Consider the following 21,214-nt stretch of genomic DNA (forward strand, 5'->3'; position numbering starts at 1 on the left):
TGGACATTGCAGTATCGTAGTTGGTATTTGAAGACTCTTGTGTTGTAAAATATTCCTAGGTAACCTTATCTGTTATTCTTGGCAGCCTCACACAATTTTGGCGAGGTTCATGCTTATCAAAGTTAATTAGTTTGCAGCAGCCTTTTAACCGGGGATTCGCTAAGAATTATTAAAAAGTTTCTGTTCCCTTTGATTGTGTTTGTTTTATTCGCAAAGTGTTTGGGTCAGAACACCACTGATTCATCCTGGTTCAGGTAAACTGGTAGCTAATTTTATCATTTTTAATGACCAGTTCGGTGAACCGGTAAATCCCATTCCTGACTGGCCCCGCCCACTCTGCCCCACCCCTCCCAGAAGTTCCCACGTGGCCCATTTGGGATGCGAGACGTTGGGCTCCAAGTGTTGTGCCGCTTATCTCTTATCCTGATCTTATCTTATCGCTTATCCGACATCTCCGTGGAGGCTCAGTTGGGAAAGGCGACTCAGGCATGATATTCCCATCTGAAAAAAAAATCTGAAAAGTAGCCACGCTCTTTTTTTTTTTTTCCTCCGTGCGACTTCCCGCAGGGGAATTTTCCGGTAAATGAACATTGCTTTCGCTCTCCGGAGGGATCTGCAGCCGTCTGGCTCTTTCCACACCTCCGCATCCCCGGAAACCTCTCCCCCCCCGCTCCATGCCACCCCCGTCTTCTTCCCTTCTCCCGCTTTCCCCTGCCTCGCAAGGTAGGTAGGCAAGCCGCTGTTCGGCTCATCCACTTGCCAAGCCAGCCCGCCCGCCGCAGGGATGGTTTTGCCTCTAAAGTATCCATGGACCGAAAGGTGCCAGGAGGAAGAAACCTGGAAGCCGCTGCGCTCCTCCGGTGCTGTTGCAAAAGCGCCGCCCGCTGGCTCTTCCTTTTTGCCTTTCCCTTCCTGAGGCAACGCGGGACTGGAGCCGTGCAGAGGCGCGCCGGCGGTAGCAACTCCTGACTCAGGGCCTCCGAGGGGAGGGGAAGGAGGAGAAGAAAGGGGGGGGGGGAATTCCCAACCGGCAAAGCTGAAAAAATAGGAATTCTGATTTTAGTCGGAAGAATATCGTGTATGGCGACTGTAGGGAAACCCGTGTATGCATATGCCACTGCAGTTCCGAAGTCTCGGGATGGCAGAGTCCCAAGACCAAACACTAAGGGGGAGAGCACGTGGTGAGGGTAGCTGTAACGGAACGGGGCGAGAGAGGATTCTAGGCAGCCAGTAGGTTGGGGATGGATGTTTGGTCAGGTAAGGACAGCCCAGGATTAGGAGCACAAGCGATTAGAGTCAGGCGGCTGACAGGAGATAGTGGCATGTAGGAGGGAGCAGGCCGCAGCTATAAGAGGCGCTGGGAGGCAGATGCTCCGCACGCTAACCTTGCTCAGCTTCCTGCCGTTCTTGCTGGAGGTGGGAGATTGATGTTTGTAAGTAAATAAGCCACGTTACAAGTGAGAGCTGGCCTGTTTATTCAAGCAAATCATCAGGACCCAGAAGACCGGCTGAGACCAGGTAAGTACAGGGCCCACATGGAGGCTCAGGGAGGGTGAAAAACGGGCCTCCAGAGGCTCTGGAAGGCCGGAAACGGGCCTCCAGAGGGCCTCCTGAAATGCTGGGAGGCCATTTTCACCCTCCCGGAGGCTCGAGAAAAGCCTCCGGAGCCCGGGGAAGGTGAAAACAGCCTCCCCGCCATGGTGCAGGAGGCTGACTAGGCCACGCCCACCCTGGGAAGAGAACCGGTTGCTAACATTTTTGAAGCCCACCCCTGGCCCAATGGTATGATTACATTGTGGTGTCACTTCTGCTGCCTCACAAACTTTTCCCCTTTTGCCGACAGCGGTCTTGTTGCAGGCCAAAAAGTTGGCCTGGTTTTGCGTAACCTGCCAAAGAATATAGTTTTCACATATTAAATGTATATGCTTGCTCATCTCACCATCAAGCGACTTTAGCTTAGTTCTTGGAATTGGTTGAGCCAAACCAATGTGTCTCATTGCACAGTTTAATGAAATTTGGCTTTGAACAAAACTTACACAGTGAGGGGTTTTGAGAACACAACCAGCACTGGTGATATTACCTAATTTGGTGATGAAACATCTGTAACAAAACAACCACATTTAGAAAACACCTAGGATCCCACAGTCCTCCTCCTCCTCCTTTCCACAAACCCCACTCCTTCCCCTTCTTCTTCTCCTCCACTCTACAAACCCCACTCCCTTCTAGCATTGATGATGTTACATAGTTGGGTTATGAAACATCTGCAAGAAAACAACCAAGCTGAGAGGGCACCAAGGACCCCACAGACCTCTTCCTCCTCCTTTCCACAAACCCCACTCCTTCCCCTTCTTCTTCTTCTCCACTCTACAAACCCCACTCCCTTCTAGCATTGATGATGTTACATAGTTGGGTTATGAAACATCTGCAAGAAAACAACCAAGCTGAGAGGGCACCAAGGACCCCACAAACCTCTTCCTCCTCCTCCTCCTCCACCACCACGTCCTTCTCCTCCTCAAACCCCTTTCCCTTCTAACTTTGATGATGTTATCCAGCTAGGTAATGAAATGTCTACAAGAAAACAACCAAACTCAGAGGGTACCAGGGACCCCACATTCATTGTCGTCCTCCTCCTCTTCCTCCTTGCAAACCCCACTCCCTTCTAGCACTGATGATGTTACCTAGTTGGCTAATGAAAAGTCCACAAGAAACCACCAAGCTCAGAAATCAGCAATGACCCCACAGTCGTTGTCGTCGTAGTACTCCTCCTCCTCCTCCTCCTCTCCACAAACTCCTCTCCCGCCTAGCACTGATGATGTTACCTAGTTGGCTTATGAAACGTCTGCAAGAAAGCCACTAAGCTCAGAGAGCACCACGGGCCCTGCAGTCACCGTCATCCTCCTCCTCCACTTTATTATTGTGAAGACAAGGTACTGTTATATTATAGCATAATAACCCACATTATTAGGAACTGGATGTCCTCAAAAAATCCCAAGTTAAATAAACAGGGTGACTGTGATTCAGGCACTTAGCAACCAGCATGTATTTACGAGTTAGCACTTAGCAATAGCATTTAGATTTATAGCTTCACAGTGCTTTACAGCCCCCTCTCCAAGTGATCGGCATATCGCCCCCAACAATCTGGGTCCTCATTTTACCCGCCTCGGAAGGACTGAAGGCCGAGTCAACCTTGAGCCGTTCAGGATCAAACTGCCAAATTGTTGGCAGCCAGCATTCAGCGGAAATAGCCTGCAGTACCACATTCTAACCACTGCACAACCATGGCGCAGTGTGCAGTGCCCAGACTCACATGATCCCCATTTGAGCAGTGATGGCGCAGTGGTTAGAATGCGGTACTGCAGGCTACTTCTGCTGGCTGCAGTTCAGCAGTTTGATCCTGACCGGCTCAAGGTCAACTCAGCCTTCCATCCTTCCAGGGGTCAGTAAAATGAGGACTGAGATTGTTGGGGGAACAACAGGCTGGCTCTGTAAACCGCTTAGAGATGGCTGGAAAGCACTGTGAAGCGGTATATAAGTCTAAGTGCTATTGCTATTTCTGATATTCCCAGGTGGCTTCCGACAAGTCCATGGAAGTAGCTGTATCCGCTTTTTGCAATTGCACAGTTCACTTATCAGCTGCCGTGATTCGCTTAAAAACCATGGCAAAACAGGATGTAAAAATCAGACGCAACTCACTGTCCAACCGCCTTGCTTAGCGATGGAAATCTTGGTCCCCAAATGTCGTATGTTGAGGACTTCCTGTAATTTTACTTTCTACTAAAAATAACCTTCTTCTCCATAAATTAACCTTCTAAACTGCTGATTATTCCCAAATATGCCTGATTAGGAACAAGCCCCATTATCAAAATCTCATTGCTGTTTTACCTTTAACAAAGAAAAATAAATAAAACATGGATGTGCTAAGTCGTACGTGGGTCTTAAAGCAGTTCTGTTCGGCTCTCGGGCATATTGGGGAATTTTTGTTCACATTGCAATTTTCACCTTCCTTCTCTAATTTTAATTTCCCAGACTAATAAGCATATCTATATACATATATAAAAGCAAAATACCACTCATGCATCATCACAAAATCTCCAGAACCGTAAAGCCTACAAACTTGAAATTTGACACGTATGTTCCTCTTGGCTTCTAGGTATTCTTCTAAAATATTCCATATTTTTCTTTACTTCCCCTCCAGAAATAATCTGCAGATAAGCACTGATAAGACATTATCATAAATCACAGTGAACATCCAGGACTCCGGCTCAAGACAAAAATCTCGATAAAACTATATCTACCGTCAATTTTTTTCCATCCTTGGAAGGAGTTTCTTAAGGAGTGAAACAGACACAGGGAGTCCTCAACTTACAACAGTTCATTCGAAGTTAACAATGGCGCTGAAAAAAGAGACTTATGACCGTTTTCTCACCCTTCAACACTCTTATCCCCACAATCACGTGATCAAAATTCAGATGCTTCACGACTGACTCACACTTATAACCGTCATACATCCCCTTTCGCAGCTTTCTGACAAGCCAAGTCAATGGGAAAGCCAGATTTGCTTAGGCCACCATGCTCCTGACTTAACGGTGGTGATTTGCTTAACAATGGTGTCAAGAATGGTCGTAAAATGGAGCCAAACTCACTTGAGGAACGTCTCCCTAAGAAAACAAAAACTGATGGGGCTCGATTGTGATTACAAGTCGAGGAGTACTTGTACCGCCATTTTGTTTCAGATTTTATCCCTTCTTTTATATCTTATACCCCTTATTTTATATGTCATCCTCATACAGAAACAAGTAGTTAAGAAATACACTGAAAACTAGCACTTGGGAGAACAGCCATGTAGGTCCTGGAATATATGTTTCAATGTCATTTTGTGTCCATATCTACACCCTCATCTTCATGTCTACATTACATGGGCCAACATGTGGTAAATATCAACGGGAATGGGGAGAGTTGGGAACTGTGCATGCCGTCCATTAAGTAGCTCCACATCATGAGTAGTCCTCAATGGAACTACATCTACATGGAGGGAAGTATGCAGTGGAGTGCCCCAAGGCTCTGTTTTAGGCCCAGTACTCTTCAAAATGGCTTCAAAATCTAAGGGACTGGTGTTGGACAAAACCCAACAGCATATTTTTTGTGTCTGGTTGTTGATAAAAATAGGATCGCCAACATCCGATGACGGATATGGCAGAAGGAGAAGACTCTTCAATATCATCCAGTCATTTGGACGAGGGGATAGATGGGGAATTCATCAAATTTGCAGACGACACCAAGCTGTCAAGAATAGCCAAAGTTCCAGAAGATAGGATTAAGATATAGAAGGATCTTGACAGACTTGAACATTGGGCACTATCTAAAATGAAATTCATGGGTGAAAAAAGGGAAGTTCTACATTTAAGCAAGAAAAACCAAACACACAAGTACAGTATGGGTGGTACTTCGCTCAATAGTAGTAACTATGAGAGGGATCTTAGAGTCCTAGCGGACAATCACTTGAATATGAGCCAGCCATGTGCTGCAGCTGCCAAAAAAGCCAATGCAATTCTAGGCAACATTAACAGAGGGATAGAATCAAGATCATTGAATCAAGTGTTAATACCACTTTATAAGGCCTTGGTAAGACTTTGAAATACTGTTTCCAGGATTTGGTCTCTACAATGTAAAAAAGATGTTGAGACTTGGGACAGAGTGCAGAGAAGAACAACAAAGAGGATTAAGGGACTGGAGGATCATACATACAAAGAATGATTGCAGGAACAGGGTATGTCTAGTTTAATGAAAAGAAGAACTAGGGGTGACATGATAGCAGTCTTCCAATATTTCAGGGGCTGCCCCAAAGAAGAGGAAGTCAAGCTATTCTCCAAAGCATCTGAAGGCAGGACAAGAAGCAATGGGTGGAAACTAATCAAGGAGAGAAGCAACCTAGAACTAAGGAGAAATATCCTCAAAGTTAGAACAATTAACCAGTGGAACTACTTGCCTCCAGGAATTATAAATGCTCCAAAACTGGAAGTTTTAAAGAAGACATTGGACAACAGTTTGTCTGAAACAGTGTAGGGTTTCCTGCCTGAGCAGGGGGTTGGACTAGAAGACCTCTGTGGTCCCTCCTATTCTATAATGAAGGCATGAGGTAGGCTTTCAAAGCAAGAGAACCATCATTCATGGTCCCAGCTTGCACTCGGCTTTCAGATTGGGTCCAGGAAATAGGAAAATTAATAGCTGGCAGGCCGAAGAAAGCAATAGGGTGTCAGAATTGATGGAGTAGTGATGCTAAAATAAGAGAGAAAGAGAGAGAGAGGGGAAAAAATCAATGCCTACAAATCATGTTCATACGTTCTATCGAACTGAGTAGAACCATAAACTCGGAACTCAGAAGCCATCACGTTCAAGCCAATGCAGGGACCCAAATGAAAACATCACCAACCGTTATTAAAAAAAAGTTTGGAACCTGCAGAAGGCAATACAGTATATATAACCCAGCTACTTTGGGTGTGTAGATTAAAGGTAGTGGACTAGGATCCAGAAGAGTCTGGCCCGAGCCACAAAAGTAGCTGGGTGACTTTGAAGACACGTTTTGTCTCTCGGTCCTAAGAAGAAAGGAGTGGTGAGCAATTTCTCAAAATGCTGGGTTACTCCTTCCTTCCTTCCTTCCTTCCTTCCTTCCTTCCTTCCTTCCTTCCTCCCTCCCTCCCTCCCTCCCTCCCTCCCTCCCTCCCTTCCTTCCTTCCTTCCTTCCTTCCTTTTCTACATTTCCTCCCTCCCTCCCTCCATTCCTACATTTTCTTCCTTCTTTCCCCAATTCCTCCCTCCCTCTCTCCTCCATCCTCCCTTACCTCCTTCCTTCCCACTCTTACCTCCCTTTCTCGTTGCTTCCTTCTTTCCTCTCAGTCATAAATCCCCTTCCTTCCTTTCCTTCCTCCCTTCCTACATTTCCTTCCTTCCTTCCCCCAATTCCTTCCTCCCTCCCCATCCTCCTCCCTCCTTCGCTCCCTTTCTTCCTTCTTTCCTCTCAATTATACATTCCCTTCCTTCCTTCCTTCATTTCCTCCCTTCCTTCCGTCCTCCCTTCCTGTCTCTTTCTTCCAGTCTTTCTTTTCTTTCTTTATTCTTGTTCCTTTCATTTTTCCTCCCTTCCTTTCCTTCCTGCCTCCCTCTTTTTCTTCCTTTTTTTCTTTCCAACTTCCTTCCTTCCTGTTTTTCTCCTCCCTCCCTTTTCTCTTTCCTTTCTTTTCCCTTTCATTTTCCTTTCTTCCTCCCTTTCTCTTTCATCCCTTCCTTTTCTTTTTCTTTTTCCTTCCTTCCTGTTTCGCTCCCTTTCTTCAATTTTCCTTCCTTCCTTTCCTTCCCTCTCTCTCTCCCCCTCTCCCCCTCCTTCTCTTTCATACCTTTTCTTTTTCTTTCCTTCTTTCTTATTTTTCCTTCCTTCCTTTTTTCCTTCCTTCCTTCCTTCCTTCCTTCTCTCTCTCCCCTCTCTCTCTCTCCTCATCATCTATCTTTTTGCATCTGATTGAGACTTGCGTCCCACACAATCATTTCACTAAAGCTATGATAATGCTACATATGCAGGTTTCAAGAAGAAAGATGCTAAAAGGCAAAAAGGACAAGAAAAAAGTAAGGACTGTTCATTTTAAACCCAGCCGAGGGTACCAAAAAAACCCACAAAGCTTCCACTGGGAAGGATAAGCAAGCAAGGTTAATCCATACACATCACCACCTGCCTACACATCAATATAATGTGATTATTTGTTATAAATGTGTCACTCACAAAATGCTCCTCAGTATATTAACACAGCAAAATGAACATCAAACCAGGGAACATTGGAAGTTTGGTGTAAAAGTTATTTTGTATGTAATTGTCTTTAAATTCTGCTCTTCTTCACTTCATGTGCTAAATCCAATGCTGGGACAGGAGAGAAATCCTCCTTCCCCCCCTTTACCTCTAATCTTTGATTGCATCTGCAATTCTATAATCATATTTGGAAGCACTTCACTAGAACATAAATAACGAACATGGTTTCCTTCATTAACAACTCTGATCCATTTATTTATTAAAGTATCTGCAAGATCTTTCTCCACTGATAAACCCTAAAGTTGTTTACAACAACACTATGAAGCAAAACTATGAAATAAAACCAAGCCATAAAAAGGTAACTTATGTAACGGAATAACAGAGTTGGGAGGGAACTGGGAGGTCTTCTAGTCCAACCCCCTGCTCAGGCAGGAAACCCTATAAAATTTCAGACAAATGGTTGTCTAATATCTTCTTTAAAAACTTCCAGTGTTGGAGAATTCACAACTTCTGAAGGCAAGTCTTTCCACTGATTAATTATTCTAACTGTCAGGAAATTTAGTTCTAAGTTGCTTCTCTCCGTGATGAGTTTCCACCCATTGCTTCTTGTCCTGCCCTCAGGTGCTTTGGAGAATAGCTTGACTGCCTCTTCTTTGGGGCAGCCCCTGAGATATAGGAACACTGCTTTCATGTCCCCCTGTGGAAAGGGAACTTCATGAGGACAGTGGTGACACCCAAGCAGGAAAAGCCCAAAGGAAACATCAGGCCAGCCATAAAACAAACTTGCACAGGAAAAGAGATTTAATAAAAGGTATTGAAAGAAGCCCCCTAGACAAAAGCCAAGTAATTAAGAAAGCTAGGGAAACAAGAAAAAGAAATCCCTTACAAACAACAGGTCATGCCAAATCAGCAAAACAAATAGACAAAAGACACAAAATAAATTCCATAGCAGACAGGAGATTGCCACAAAACAAATATAGGAAAACATTAGGACGAAACTGATAATCCAATCAAACCACCCTGCAAAGTTTGCCTTCTGCACCCCACGGAGTTTACCCTCTGGCGGAAATGAAGACAATCCCTGACAGGATTTAAAACATTAAGAAATACAAACACAAGCACTCACACACAAAATGAGAAAAAGGTATATAAATCAGGGGTTTATTATACAAAGGAGCTAGCTCCAGGAACGCAGACTTCTTGCTATCTCTCGCCTTCCTGAAAAATAAAAAGAACCAGCTTCCAAGCAGTTGTCTGAATCCTTGCACTGGAGTTCTCCCAGCAGGAAAACCGAACCCTCAGAAGAAAGGCATTTTCCAGCCTTTCAACACCCCCTAGTCCTTCTTTTCTCTAGACTAGGCAAACCCAAATCCTGCAACCGTTCTTCATAAGTTTTATCCTCCAACCCCTCCCCCAATCTTCTTGGTTGCTCTTCTCTGCACTCTTTCTAGACTCTCAACATCTTTTTTTACATCATGGTGACCAAAACTGGGTGAAAGATTCCAAGTGTGACCTTATCAAAGCATTATAAAGCATTACTAGACAAGACATGATCTTGATTCTATCCCTCTGTTGATGCAGCCTAGAACTGTGTTGGCTTTTTTGACAGCTGTAACACATGGCTGGCTCATATTTAAGTGACTGTCCACTAGGACTCCAAGATCCCTCTCCCAGTTATTTCTATTAAGCCAGATACCACCTATTCTAGGGGGTCTTCAAACTTGAGCGCTTTAAGACTTGTGGACTTGAACTCCCAGAATTCCTCCTCCAGTCATGTTAGCTCAGGAATTCTGGGAGTTGAACTCCACAAGTCCTAAACTTGCCAAGTTTGAAGACCCTTGCCCTGTTCTATACCTTTGCATTTGTTTTGTTTCTTGCTCATGTGCAAAACCTCACTTTTCTCGCCACTGGAAATCGCATCTTGTGACAAATTTCAAGAGGAAAAAGGAAGTTGCTTCATTTGAATGTTGTTCCATAACTTTGCGAGGTCTTTTTGGTTCACCAAAGACAGGTCAGAGCTGATCCGTTGGGCGCGGAGTCAGAAGTGCTAAGCTTATTCTTCCCCCCCCCCTCCAAATATGCCAGATTAAACAACTCATTATTCAGGCAGATAAGACAAGTTAAGTAAGTGTTCATCCTGATGTTCAACTGAAATGCTTAAGAGGCTGTGACGCTATCTCTGGAAATGTGCTTTCTGGGTTGACATAAAGCTGCAGGATTTTGCCATCCCTCTGATGGGTCCTCAGTGTGTGATTTCACTGGCTATCATCTCCTTTGGATTAAGGAATCAGACCTTTGAAACAAATCTACATTACAATGAACATCTCACCACTGCAAGGGACAGGGGGACTCTGACCTCCCAAGCAGTTTCCAAGAAAGCACTGGAAAGTAAAGGTTTTGTTTATGGAGAGAGATGGGGATAAAGGAGAGGGAGATGGGAGGAGGGAGGAAAAGAGAGAGAAAGAAGGAAAGAAGGAAAGGAAGGAAGGAAGGAAGGAAGGAAGGAAGGAAGGAAGGAAGGAAGGAAGGAAGGAAAGAAAGAAAGAAAGAAAGAAAGAAAGAAAGAAAGAAAGAAAGAAAGAAAGAAAGAAAGAAAGAAAGAAAGAAAGAAAGAGGAGGAGGAAGATGGAGGAAGGAAGGAAAGAAGGAAGGAAGAAAATAGAGAGAAGGGAGAGAAAAATGGAAGAAAGAGTGGGAGGAAACAAATGGAAAGGAGGGAGGGAGGGAGGGAGGGAGGGAGGGAGGAAGGAAGGAAGGAAGGAAGGAGGAAGGAAGGAAGGAAGGAAGGAAGGAAGGAACAAAGGCACGAGAGAGAGAAAATGGAAGAAAGAGTGGGAGGAAGGAAATGTAAGGGAGGGAAGGAAAGGAAGGAAGGAAGGAGAGACAAAATTGAAGAAAGGGAGGGAGGAAGCAAATGGAAGGGAGGGAGGGGGAAAGAAGAAAAGAAGGAACAAACAAAGGAAGGAAGGAAGGAAAAGAAGGAAGGAGGGAGGGAGGGGGAGGGAGGGAGGGAAGGAAGGAAGGAAGGAAGGAAGGAAGGAAGGAAAAAAGGAAGGAAGGAAGGAAGGAAGGAAGGAAGGAAGGAAGGAAGGAAGGAAGGAAGGAAGGAAGGATGATCTTGGGGAACAGCAGGTAAAATCAGCAAGGTTTGGTTCACATGCCCAATCTTGGTCTCCACCTTCCCCATTAGAGAATCGGGTTTTTTTTTTAATAAATTATTTAGAATTTATAGTTCTGTTTTTTTCAGACTCATCACCAATCAAGGAGACTGTCAAATTGGATGAGCATTTTGTCTCCAGAGAAACTTAATCCAAACTGCATCGATTTTAAACCAAGAAGGTATTTCTTTCAAGGGTTTAACATATTAATTTACTCCCAGCATCATTTCCAAACACCAATGGGACTCGTGTTCATAAAACGTGGACAAGCAGATTAAAAAGGACAAGGAAGATTTATTATTAAAACCGTAGCCCTCCATTAAAAATGCTAATACTGAAAGATGCATACATGTACATTCACTGGGCACTGCAGGGATTAAAAATGGCAGTTTTCTCTTAAGTCCTTCTAAATCCCTTAATCAAAATGTGAAAGGCCTCATGCAGCCTATTTATGTATTTCTTTGCTTTATTCCATTGCTACCTTGCTACAATCCAGGATGCTTTTTTAAAATTTCAGTGATCTAGACGAAAAATATATTATCCTTATACCAAATCATTCAAGTTTTAGAAATAATCCTCCTCCTCCTCCTCTCTGCAAACCCGCTCCCTTTTTGCACTGATGATGTTATCGAGTTGGGTAATGAAACGTCTACAAGAAAACAACCAAGCTCAGAGAGCACCAAGCACACCACAGTTCTCCTTCTCCTCCTCCTCCTCCTCCTCTTCTTCCTCCTCCTCTTCCACCTCCTCCTCCTCTTTCTCAACCTCTTCCTCCTCTTTCTCCTTCTCCTCCTCCTCCTTCTCCTTGTCCTCTTTCTCCTCTTCCTCTTCCTCCTCTGTCTCCTCCTCTTCCTCCTTCTCCTCTTCCTTCTCCTCCTCCTCCTCTTGCTTCTCCTGTTAAGCAAGCTTTCCTCCATTTTCAAACCTTGCTGGCCCCTGTTGTTACATGAATCAATTAAGCAAGTCTGGCTTCCCCATTAACTTTGCTTGTCATAAAAGTTGCAACACAACCATCATAAGTATGAGGCGTTTGCCAAGAGTCTGAATTTTGCTGAATGGTCGTAAAGTGGGAAAAAATATCCCAAGTCACTTTTTTCAGCACTGTTGTAACCTTGTAAGTTGAGGACTACCAGTACTTGCAGTGTCAAAGATTTATACAGCGTCATTAAGATATTTTTAGTTTTGGATCCAATCTTCCTCCTAGTAGACCAACTTTGTAATTTAGATTTCAGATTGAATTGGAAGGAACCTTAGAGGTCATGTAGTCCAATCCCCCACCCAAGCAGGAGACCCTACACCATTTCTGACAAATAGCAGTCCAATCTCTTCCTAAAAGCCTCCAGTGATGGAGCACCCACAACTTCCGAGGGCAACTTCTGTTCCATGGGTTGATTGTTCTCACTGTCAGAAAGTTTCTCCTTATTTCTAGGATGAATCTCTCCTTCAGTTTCCATCCATTATTCCTTGTCTGGCCTTCAGGTGCTTTGGAGAATAGCTTGAGCCCTTCCTCCCTGTGGCAGTCCCTCAAATATTGGAAGACTGCTATCATGTCTCCCCTGGTCCTTCTCTTTACTAGACTAGCCATGCCCAGTTCCTGCAACTGTTCGTTGCATGTTTTAGCCTCCAGTCCCCTAATCATCCTGGTTGCTCTTCTCTCCACTTTTTCTAGAGTCTCAACATCCTTTTTTATAATGTGGTGAACAAAACCGGATGCATTACTCTAGGTGTGGTCTTACTAAGGCTTTATAGGGTGGTATTAGTGCCGCACTTCATCTTGATTGTATCCCTCTGTTAATGCAACTTAGGATTGCATTAGCTTTTTTTGGCTGCTGCTGCACACTACTGGCTCATATTTAGCTGGTTGTCCACTAAGACTCGAAGATCCCCCTCACAGTTACTGCTATTGAGCCTAGTTTCACCCAGTCTATATGAGTACTTTGGGTTTTTCTTGCCTACTTCTAGGACTTTACTTTTCTCTATGTTGAATTTCATTTTGTTAGATAGGGCCCAGGGTTCTAGTCTGTCAAGAGCCATCTGGATCTTGAGCCTATCATCTAGAGCAAGGGTCTTCCAACTTGGGAAGTTTAAGACTTGTGGACTTCAACTCCCAGAATTCCTGAGCTAACATGACTGGAGGAGGAATTCTGGGTGTTGAAATCCACAATTTTTAAAAATGTCAAGTTTGAAGAACCCTGATCTAGGGTGTTAGTTAAATTCTCCACAAATTTAGTTAAATTTTCCACAACCTGAAAGCTCAGAGTAGGGAACAGTCCAAGAAGCCATCATTAAAAAGAACTTCTACAAAAGAAAAAAAAAATACACAGAACCACACAAAATATTTCCTTTAAGAAAGAAACCCCAGCAACATCATAAGGGATAAAATTTCGCGGATCAAAACTTCTCCTACATTGGAAATTGTAGTGCAACGTCACACCATATAAACCAATCTGGAGTTTGCAAAGAGACTCACAGGCTGTCGCGTAGTTCCGCTGTGTCGTCTTCTGTCCCCAGAGATTTAAGACTTCTTTCCAGAGATGTGACTGGAAAAAAAAAGAGAGAGAGAGAGAGAGAGAGATTTTTTTTATGAAAATACATTGGCCGGAAAGCATAGCCAACACTCGGACCCAAAACAGGATTGATTCAGTTCAGAATTGCAATTGGAGCGATGACAACATGACTCTACTGTTGTTTCACAGGGAATTCTCATTTTTTTTAGAAATCCAAACTTTAGGTAAAGGTTCCCCTTGCACATACATGCCAGTCGTTTCTAGCTCTAAGGGTGTATGTGTGCCTCTAAAGGGCAGTGCTCATCTCCATTACAAAGCCAAAGAGCAAACACTGTCCAAACATGTCTAATTCTGTCGTCATGTGGCCGGCAAGACTAAACTCCGAAGGTGCACGGAACGCTGTTCCCTTCCCACCCAAGTGGTCCCTATTTTTCTACTTGCATTTTTACATGCTTTCGAACTGCTAGGTTGGCAGAAGCTGGGACAAGTAACAGGAGCTCACTCCATTACGTGGCGCTAGGGATTTGAACCGCCGAATTGCCAACCTTTCGGATCGACAAGCTCAGCGTCTTAGCCACTGACCCACCGCATCCCAAACTTTAGTCAGATGCAATTACTTTTTCTTGTGGAAAAGAAAACGGCAGTAGATGTTGCTACAATCACTAAAACAGAGAATTGAAATCTGTCTTGGGGTGTCCTGTCCATTATCCAGTCTATTTTTTCCCCCTCTTTCTTATTATTATGGTTGGACTCTCATTCAGCCAGATGTTCGAGTTAGAGCTAGCATTATTGTCCACCTATCGAGTCTTTCCCAAGGAAAGATGCCTCCAGATGTTGTTGATGCTCTATCACTGGAGTTTTTTTTTTTAAAGAGGCTGGACATCCACTTATCTGAAATGGTATAGGCCTCCTGTTTGAGCAGGGGGCTGGATTAGAAGACCTCCAAGGTCACTTCCAGCTCTATTCTGATTCCAATTCTGAATTCATAAATGCCAATGATCTTCAAGGACTTCTCCAGATTTTGGGGGATTGCACCCAAGGTGCCTTTTACTATTGGCCCTCCTTTTGCCTCCTTTTGCCACAGTCATCCTATTTCTATTTAACAGAATAAGAATTGGAAGGGACCTTGGAGGTCTTCTAGTCCAGCCCCCTGCTCAGGCAGGAAACCCTATCCCATTTCAGACAAATGGCTGTCCAATCTCTTCTTAAAAGCCTCCAATGTTGGAGCACCCACAAATTCTGGAGGCAAGTTGTTCCACTGGTTAATTGTCCTCACTGTTAGGAAGTTTCTCCTTAATTCCAGATTGCTTCTCTCTTTGATTAGTTTCCACCCGTTGCTTCTTGTCCTTCCTTCAGGTGCTTTGGAAAATAGGTTGTCCCACTCTTCTTTGTGGCAGCTCCTCAAATATATATCTTACTGGAACTTACAAAACAGTCCTTTTGACAGTTCCAAGATTTCACACCCATTTGCACTCCTCAAGTGACCTCGAGGGCACAGATAAATCTCCAAGTGGCCTCAATGACTCTCAGGGAGAGTGCAAACGACCAGATCACTGCAAGGGATATAAATGCTTCCATTTTCCACCGTTCAATCAGAACTGAGGAAGCTTCTTGGATGAGAAGCGAAGCGTCTTCAAGGAAGAACAAGAAAGTCCATTTGCCTTTTGAAGAAGCACCTTTGGAACAACTGCAAAATGAATGTCGATAATTTCTACTTTCCCACTGAAGCAAGGAAGAAGGTAAAAATCGCAACTCAATATAGGCATAAAATCACCTCTTTCACCCCTCCCTTCCTTCTTTGCCTACCCATATTTAATTTACAAATCAATATGATAATTATGCAATACTTTGAAGGACAAATCTTGATTGTTCCTCGTTTCCAAAGCTGTGATGCCACAGACGATATCACAAAAAGACAAGAATGTTCCATGTCAGAAGTACGTCTGTAAACCTTGAATAAGCCATATGGCAAACTATTTTTACTTATTATTATTATTATTATTATTATTATTATTATTATTATTATTATTATTATTATTATTATTATTATTATTATTATTTCTTCTTTCTTTGGAAAAATAAATTGTGTGTTATCCCGATTGTAATTGGAGCCCTTGGAGCAATACTTAAAGGGCTGCCTCGCTATTTGGATTTTCTGTATTTATCAGACTTTAATACCCTGATTCTACAAAAAAACTACCCTACTTGGAACAGCTTATATCCTCCGACGTTACCTGAACAGTTCCTAGGTCAGGGGTGGGCAAACTTTTTGGCTCGGGGCCGCATTGACTTTTAAAATTTGACAAACGGGCCAAGTCAGCACAAGATTTTTGGAAATCGCCCCCCTTTCCCCCCTTCTCCTCCTTCCCCTCCCTCGGAGGCCCCTGAGTCAGGAGTTGCTACCGCGGCGCGGCTCCACGCGGCTCCAGTCCCGCGTTGCCTCGGGAAGGAAAGGCAAAAAGGAAGAGCCGCGGCGGTGCTTTGCAACGGCAGCAGCGGCACCGGAGGCTCAGGCTCAGCGGCTCCTGGTTTTGCCTTTTCCTTCCCAAGGCAACGCGGACTGGAGCCGCGCAGAGCTGCGCGGCGGTAGCAACTCCTGACAGCCCCAGCCGGACACCTAAGCGGAGCCCGGGTGGAACTGCCTGTTGCTGCTGCCGGAGCACCGCCGGGTCGTCTCCTCCAAGCAGCCCGCCCGCTCGCCGGGCTTCCCCTCTGCCGCGGCTCGGGGCCAGGTGGCGAGCGCCCGCGAGTTAAAAGGAAGCCGAAAGTTGCTGGGAAGTTGCTCGGGTTTCTGGGGCTTCCAGGCTTAAACTTTGCATAGGCAAAGTTTGCAGGCGGAGCGTCTTCCTGCCGAGAGTGGGAAGGGTTCCGCCCGGTGGGTGGGCGGGTGGGCTGCTTGGAGGAGGCGACCGGCGGTGCTCGGTTCCCCTCCGCCGCGCGGCTCGGGGCCAGGCGCGAGTGCCCGCGAGAAAAAGGAAGCCGCAAGTTGCTGGGAAGTTGCTCGGGTGCTGGGAGCAGGCTTTTAAAGTGCCGCCCGAGCAGGACCACCGAGCCAGGAACGGGGCACCAAGGCAGGGCAAGGCTCCACCAGCAGCGGCCTAGCTTTAGGTGGCTCCAAGCAGCCCACTCCAAGCAGCCCGCCTCGCCCGCCGGGCGGAACCCTTCCCGCTCCTCGGCTGGAAGACGCTCCCGCCTGCAAACTTTGCCTTTGCAAAGTTTAAGCCTGGAAGCCCCGGAAAAATAAGGGGGATCGGCGGGGACTGACCTTCGGAGAGTTCGCGTCGAAGGTGATTTCAACTCCCAGCCGAGGCCTTTGCAAAGTTCTTCTTTTCTTTCCTACCCCGAGAGCGCTCTGCACTGTTTTGCAGCTTTGGGGGCCACGCGGCGCAGGGCAATACGCCACGCCCAGCGATTTTTTTTCAGGGTGGGCGGATTGGACAGACCAACGGGCCGGATGTGGCCCGCGGGCCATAGTTTGCCCACCCCTGTCCTAGGTCCTTGGTTAGGAGTTGAGCTGTTGAGCTATCAACCAGCCCCAAGGGCTGTGAATCTCACTAAATAATAATAATAACAATAATAATAATAATAATAATAATAATAATAATAATAATAATAATAATGTATATATTTCTTTGTGTTTGAAATTATTTCTTCTGCTTCTTTCCCCCCAAAAACCCTCCCTCTATTTTTTTTTAACTTCAAATATTTGCAGACATAAAAGACGTAGGAAATGAACCTCCCAAGATGTTTGACATACGAACCATTGGCATTAATCCGGAAAATGCTGGTGGGAGTACTTTCAAAAATCTCTTGAATTTCGTTCGGATCAATCTGGGTGGCTAGAAAAGAGAAGAAACAGAGACAGGGAGAGAAATGCATTGTTAGATCAGATCACAGACTGCACACCATAGTCCAACATAAACATTAGTGGGGTGTATAATTCCCTGATACAGTTAATCCTCAACCCGCGAGCACAATTGAGCCCAGAACTCGTGTTGCTAACCAGAGACAATCGTTGGTCGAGTTTTGCTCCATCTTATGACTTTTCTTGCCACTATTGTTAAGTGAATCACTGCAGTTGTGAATCTGGCTTCCCCGTTGACTTTGCTTGTCAGAAGGTCGCAAAAGGGGATCCCGTGACCCCAGGACTCTGCAACTGGCATAAGTACATGCCAGTTGCCAAGCGTTTGAATTTTGATCCCGTGACCATGGGGAATCCTGCAACGGTCGTTCAGTGTGAAAAATGGTCACTTTTTTTCAGTGCCGTTGTAACTTTTAACGGTCACACAACAACCTGTTGTTAAGTCAAGGGCTGCCTGTATTCTCCTGTATGTTTGCATAAAATTTTGGAGATATAATATGTCATGCCCCTGTTGGAATCTGATTCACAGGGAGAGGTGGAACAGCTGACAGGGAGTGGGAGTGTGACTCCGGTGGCTGTGGAGGAAACTGGGGAAGGACACAGTCTGGTTGGGCCTTCAGAGGAAGACCCAGGGCCATCTCCTCTTCAACCTAGGGTATGCAGGGGGGAATGGAGAAGGGAACAACATGAATTATGTGGGTTATGGGGGAGAAAATGGCCCTGATCCCCTTCATGGGTTGCAGCTGAGAAGACTGTTTAAAAGGGCAAACTGCGCATGGCCAAGTTGCTGGAAGCAAAGCATGAAATTATTCTGGTTTGTCAAGACTTATCTGAGGAATTAAAGAGACTTTATCTATTTTTGTGACTTTGTTGCTTTTGTGCCACGCCCTGGGTCATCACATAGTATGTAGTCATTTAGAAATATTCTCTGTACTTCTTCTTTTTTTTTCTTTTGTAATTTTCTTACCTCGGTGGGATCTGACAGTGCTTTGTGTGTTCCTAATTTTTACAAGAACAAAAATATAAGCTCACCTACCAGGGTTACAGGTTAATTGGTCTATCAGGAAATTTCTCCTTAGCTCTAGGTTGCTTCTCTCCTTGATCAGTTTCCACCCATTGCTTCTTGTCCTGCCTTCAGGTGCTTTGGAGAATAGCTTGACTCCCTCTTCTTTGTGGCAGCCCCTGAGAGATTGGAACACTGCTGTCATGCCTTCCCTCAATCCTTCTTTTCATAAATGACTTAGATGAGGGAGTAGAAGGGGAACTCATCAAATTTGCAAACGACACTAAACTGGCAGGAGCAGCCAACAGCCCAGAAGACAAGCTCAGGATCCAAAAAGGATATTGACACACTTGAACAATGGGCCCTATCCGACAAAATGAAATTTAATATGGAGACAAGCAAGGTTTTACATTTAGAGAGGAAAAATCAAATATATACAGATTAGGCGAGACCTGGCTCAAAAACAGTAACTGTGAGAGGGACCTTAGAGTCCTAATGGATGATCATTTAAATATGAGCCAGCGGTGTGCAGCAGCAAGCAAAAAAAAAAAAACCTAATAAAATCCTTGGTTTGTAGAAACAGAGGCACAAAATCAAGATCATGTGAAGTATTAGTACCGCTTTGTAAAAACCCTAGTAAGAACCACACCTGGATTCCTGCAACCGATTTTGGTCACCATACTACAAAAAAAAGATGCTGAGAGTTTGGAAAAAGTGCAGAGAAGAGCAACTCAGATGATCGAAGGCCTGGAGACTAAAATATATGAAGAACGGCTGCAGGATTTTGGTTTGGCTAGTCTAAAGGAAAGAAGAATTGAGGGTGACATGATAGTAGTATTCCAGTATTTGAGGGGCTGCCACAAAGAAGAGGGGGTCAAATTATTCTCCAAAGCACCAGAGGGCAAAATGAGAAGAAACAGATGGAAATTAATCAAGGGGAGAAGCAACCTGGAATTAAGGAGAAACTTCCTTAGAGGGAGGACAATAAACCAGTGGAATGGCTTTGACTTCAGACATCATGGAGGTTTTTAGAAGAAACTAGACAGTCGCTTATCTGAAATGATATAGGTTCTCCTGCTTGAGCAGGGGGCTGGACTAGAAGACCTCCAAGGACCCTTCTATTCTATTCTATTCTATTCTATTCTATTCTACTCTACTCTACTCTACTCTACTCTACTCTACTCTACTCTACTCTATTCTATTCTATTTTATTCTAAATTCCTAGTACCTTCAACTTTCCAAACTTCTTTCACCATCCTCTCTGAGGGTATTTTTTTTTGTTTTTGTTTTTTTGATTGAAGGACAAACTGTCAAAAAAACTATTTTCACCTTTCCGGGCACGAAGTTTAGCCGTGATTTATGATTGCAAAATCAGCAGAAATAGAAAAGCGTGTTCCAGCTTGCAATCAAGATTTTAATCAAGCCTTCCCTGACATTATGTATTTTTTTTTTAATTAACTTGTTTTCATTTGCCTTTTGTTTCCTTATTTAGACGGCTCATTAATAAACAGTGGAGCAGAAAGAACAAAGCAACTGTCCCTAATTTTCAGCCGTTCGTTTCTGTGCTGCTCATATTTTACAATTTAGATTGGAACCGGGCAGGAAATGGGTATTTTATGGACCCAGCTAATGTAAGATTATGGAGCAAGGTTTTTTTAAAAAAATCAAGCCAGCTCGAGTCTAAGAATATGGAAATATGGAGAACTAAGCGGAAATAAGAAAATTAAGAGGGTTTGAAAAAGAAGGAAAGAAAGTTAAAGAGATAAAGAGTCATTTAACTGAATGAAAAGTTTTCCACAACTTTTTCAGGATGAAAGAAAAATACAGTTTTAATAGCATTAAAATACAAAGAGTTTTGCCCACTGTTCAGTTTAACCAAAATTTCAAAAAAACAACAAAAACCTTGAAATACATTAACATTCTTCCTATAAAGTTTCGAACTAGCACATTTGTCGATGACATTGAAGGGGAGATATGGAGGCCTGAGGTGCATGTTTGAAGTTCTACCATGTAGTATGAGGAACACCTGGAGGGAGGAGGAGGAGGAGGAGGAGGAGGAGGAGGAGGAGGAGGAGGAGGAGGAGGAGGAGATGATAATCTGTGGGGTCCTTGGTTATTATGAGCTTGGGTTATTTTTATTAACCTAAACTAAATAACATTGATGGTGTTGCTTAGTTTGGATAATGAACATCTGCAAAAAAAACAACCAACCTCAGAGAGCACCAAGGATTCCTCACATCCATGATGACCAAGGATGAAGTGGCTCTCATATTGTCTATGAAGGTTCTCCGTGATCCAGGTCATGGTTGCCCCAAAGGTGCTTTCAAAAACTGCAATTGGACTTTAAAAATAAATAAATCTTGAAGTCATGTCACTTCTCAACTAAGAAGTTTCTTCAGTTCTAACCACCAATTACCGGTAGTTAGAACTAAAGAAGCTTCTTGGATGAGAAGTGACACGTCTTTCAAAAAAATAAATGAAGTCCAATTGCCTTTTGATGTGTGTGTGTGTGTGTGTGTGTGTCTCTCTCTATGTCACTCTGTCTCTCTCTCTGTCTCTCCCTCCCCCCTCCCCCCTCTCTCTCACACACACATACACACCAACTTTTAAAATGTTTTGCGTGTGTATCTCTGTGTGTCCAAACATATTACTATCTACCCATTTACCATATTCCTTAACAGCCTTCCTGGTGCACATATTTCAAAACCGTCTTACCGTAAAATGTGCAATACCAGCCAACTTATTTAAAAAAAACCTTTGAATTTACGCAAGCGAAATTTAATAAGGCAGTTAAAACGAAATCCAATTTTAAATACCTTGCAGCCAGAAAACATGCATTAAAAAACTTGGAAGTTAAAACCTATGCACTTTGGGAGAATCATCCAGGAA

At 44.1% G+C, this 21,214-nt stretch overlaps 1 protein-coding gene and 1 long non-coding RNA gene across 5 annotated transcripts in view; both read right to left on the minus strand.

Moving 5' to 3' along the window:
- LOC148131573 (uncharacterized) overlaps positions 1-21,214 on the minus strand; it is an 819,361-nt gene that overhangs the window by 591,178 nt on the left and 206,969 nt on the right. The window lies entirely within an intron of this gene.
- TSNARE1 (t-SNARE domain containing 1) overlaps positions 1-21,214 on the minus strand; it is a 286,328-nt gene that overhangs the window by 178,779 nt on the left and 86,335 nt on the right. For all 4 annotated transcript variants that reach the window (XM_087962260.1, XM_087962261.1, XM_087962262.1 and 1 more), the window contains 2 exons: positions 17,222-17,299; positions 13,424-13,493 (listed from right to left, as the gene is read on the minus strand). In XM_087962260.1, coding sequence (XP_087818386.1) covers positions 13,424-13,493; positions 17,222-17,299 — 148 coding nt within the window. The remainder of the gene's footprint in view (positions 1-13,423; positions 13,494-17,221; positions 17,300-21,214) is intronic.

Source organism: Notechis scutatus, chromosome 3, assembly GCF_049901735.1.
Source record: "Notechis scutatus isolate UNSWTSFEM ecotype Mainland chromosome 3, rNotScu1.2, whole genome shotgun sequence".
Lineage (NCBI taxonomy): Eukaryota > Metazoa > Chordata > Lepidosauria > Squamata > Elapidae > Notechis > Notechis scutatus.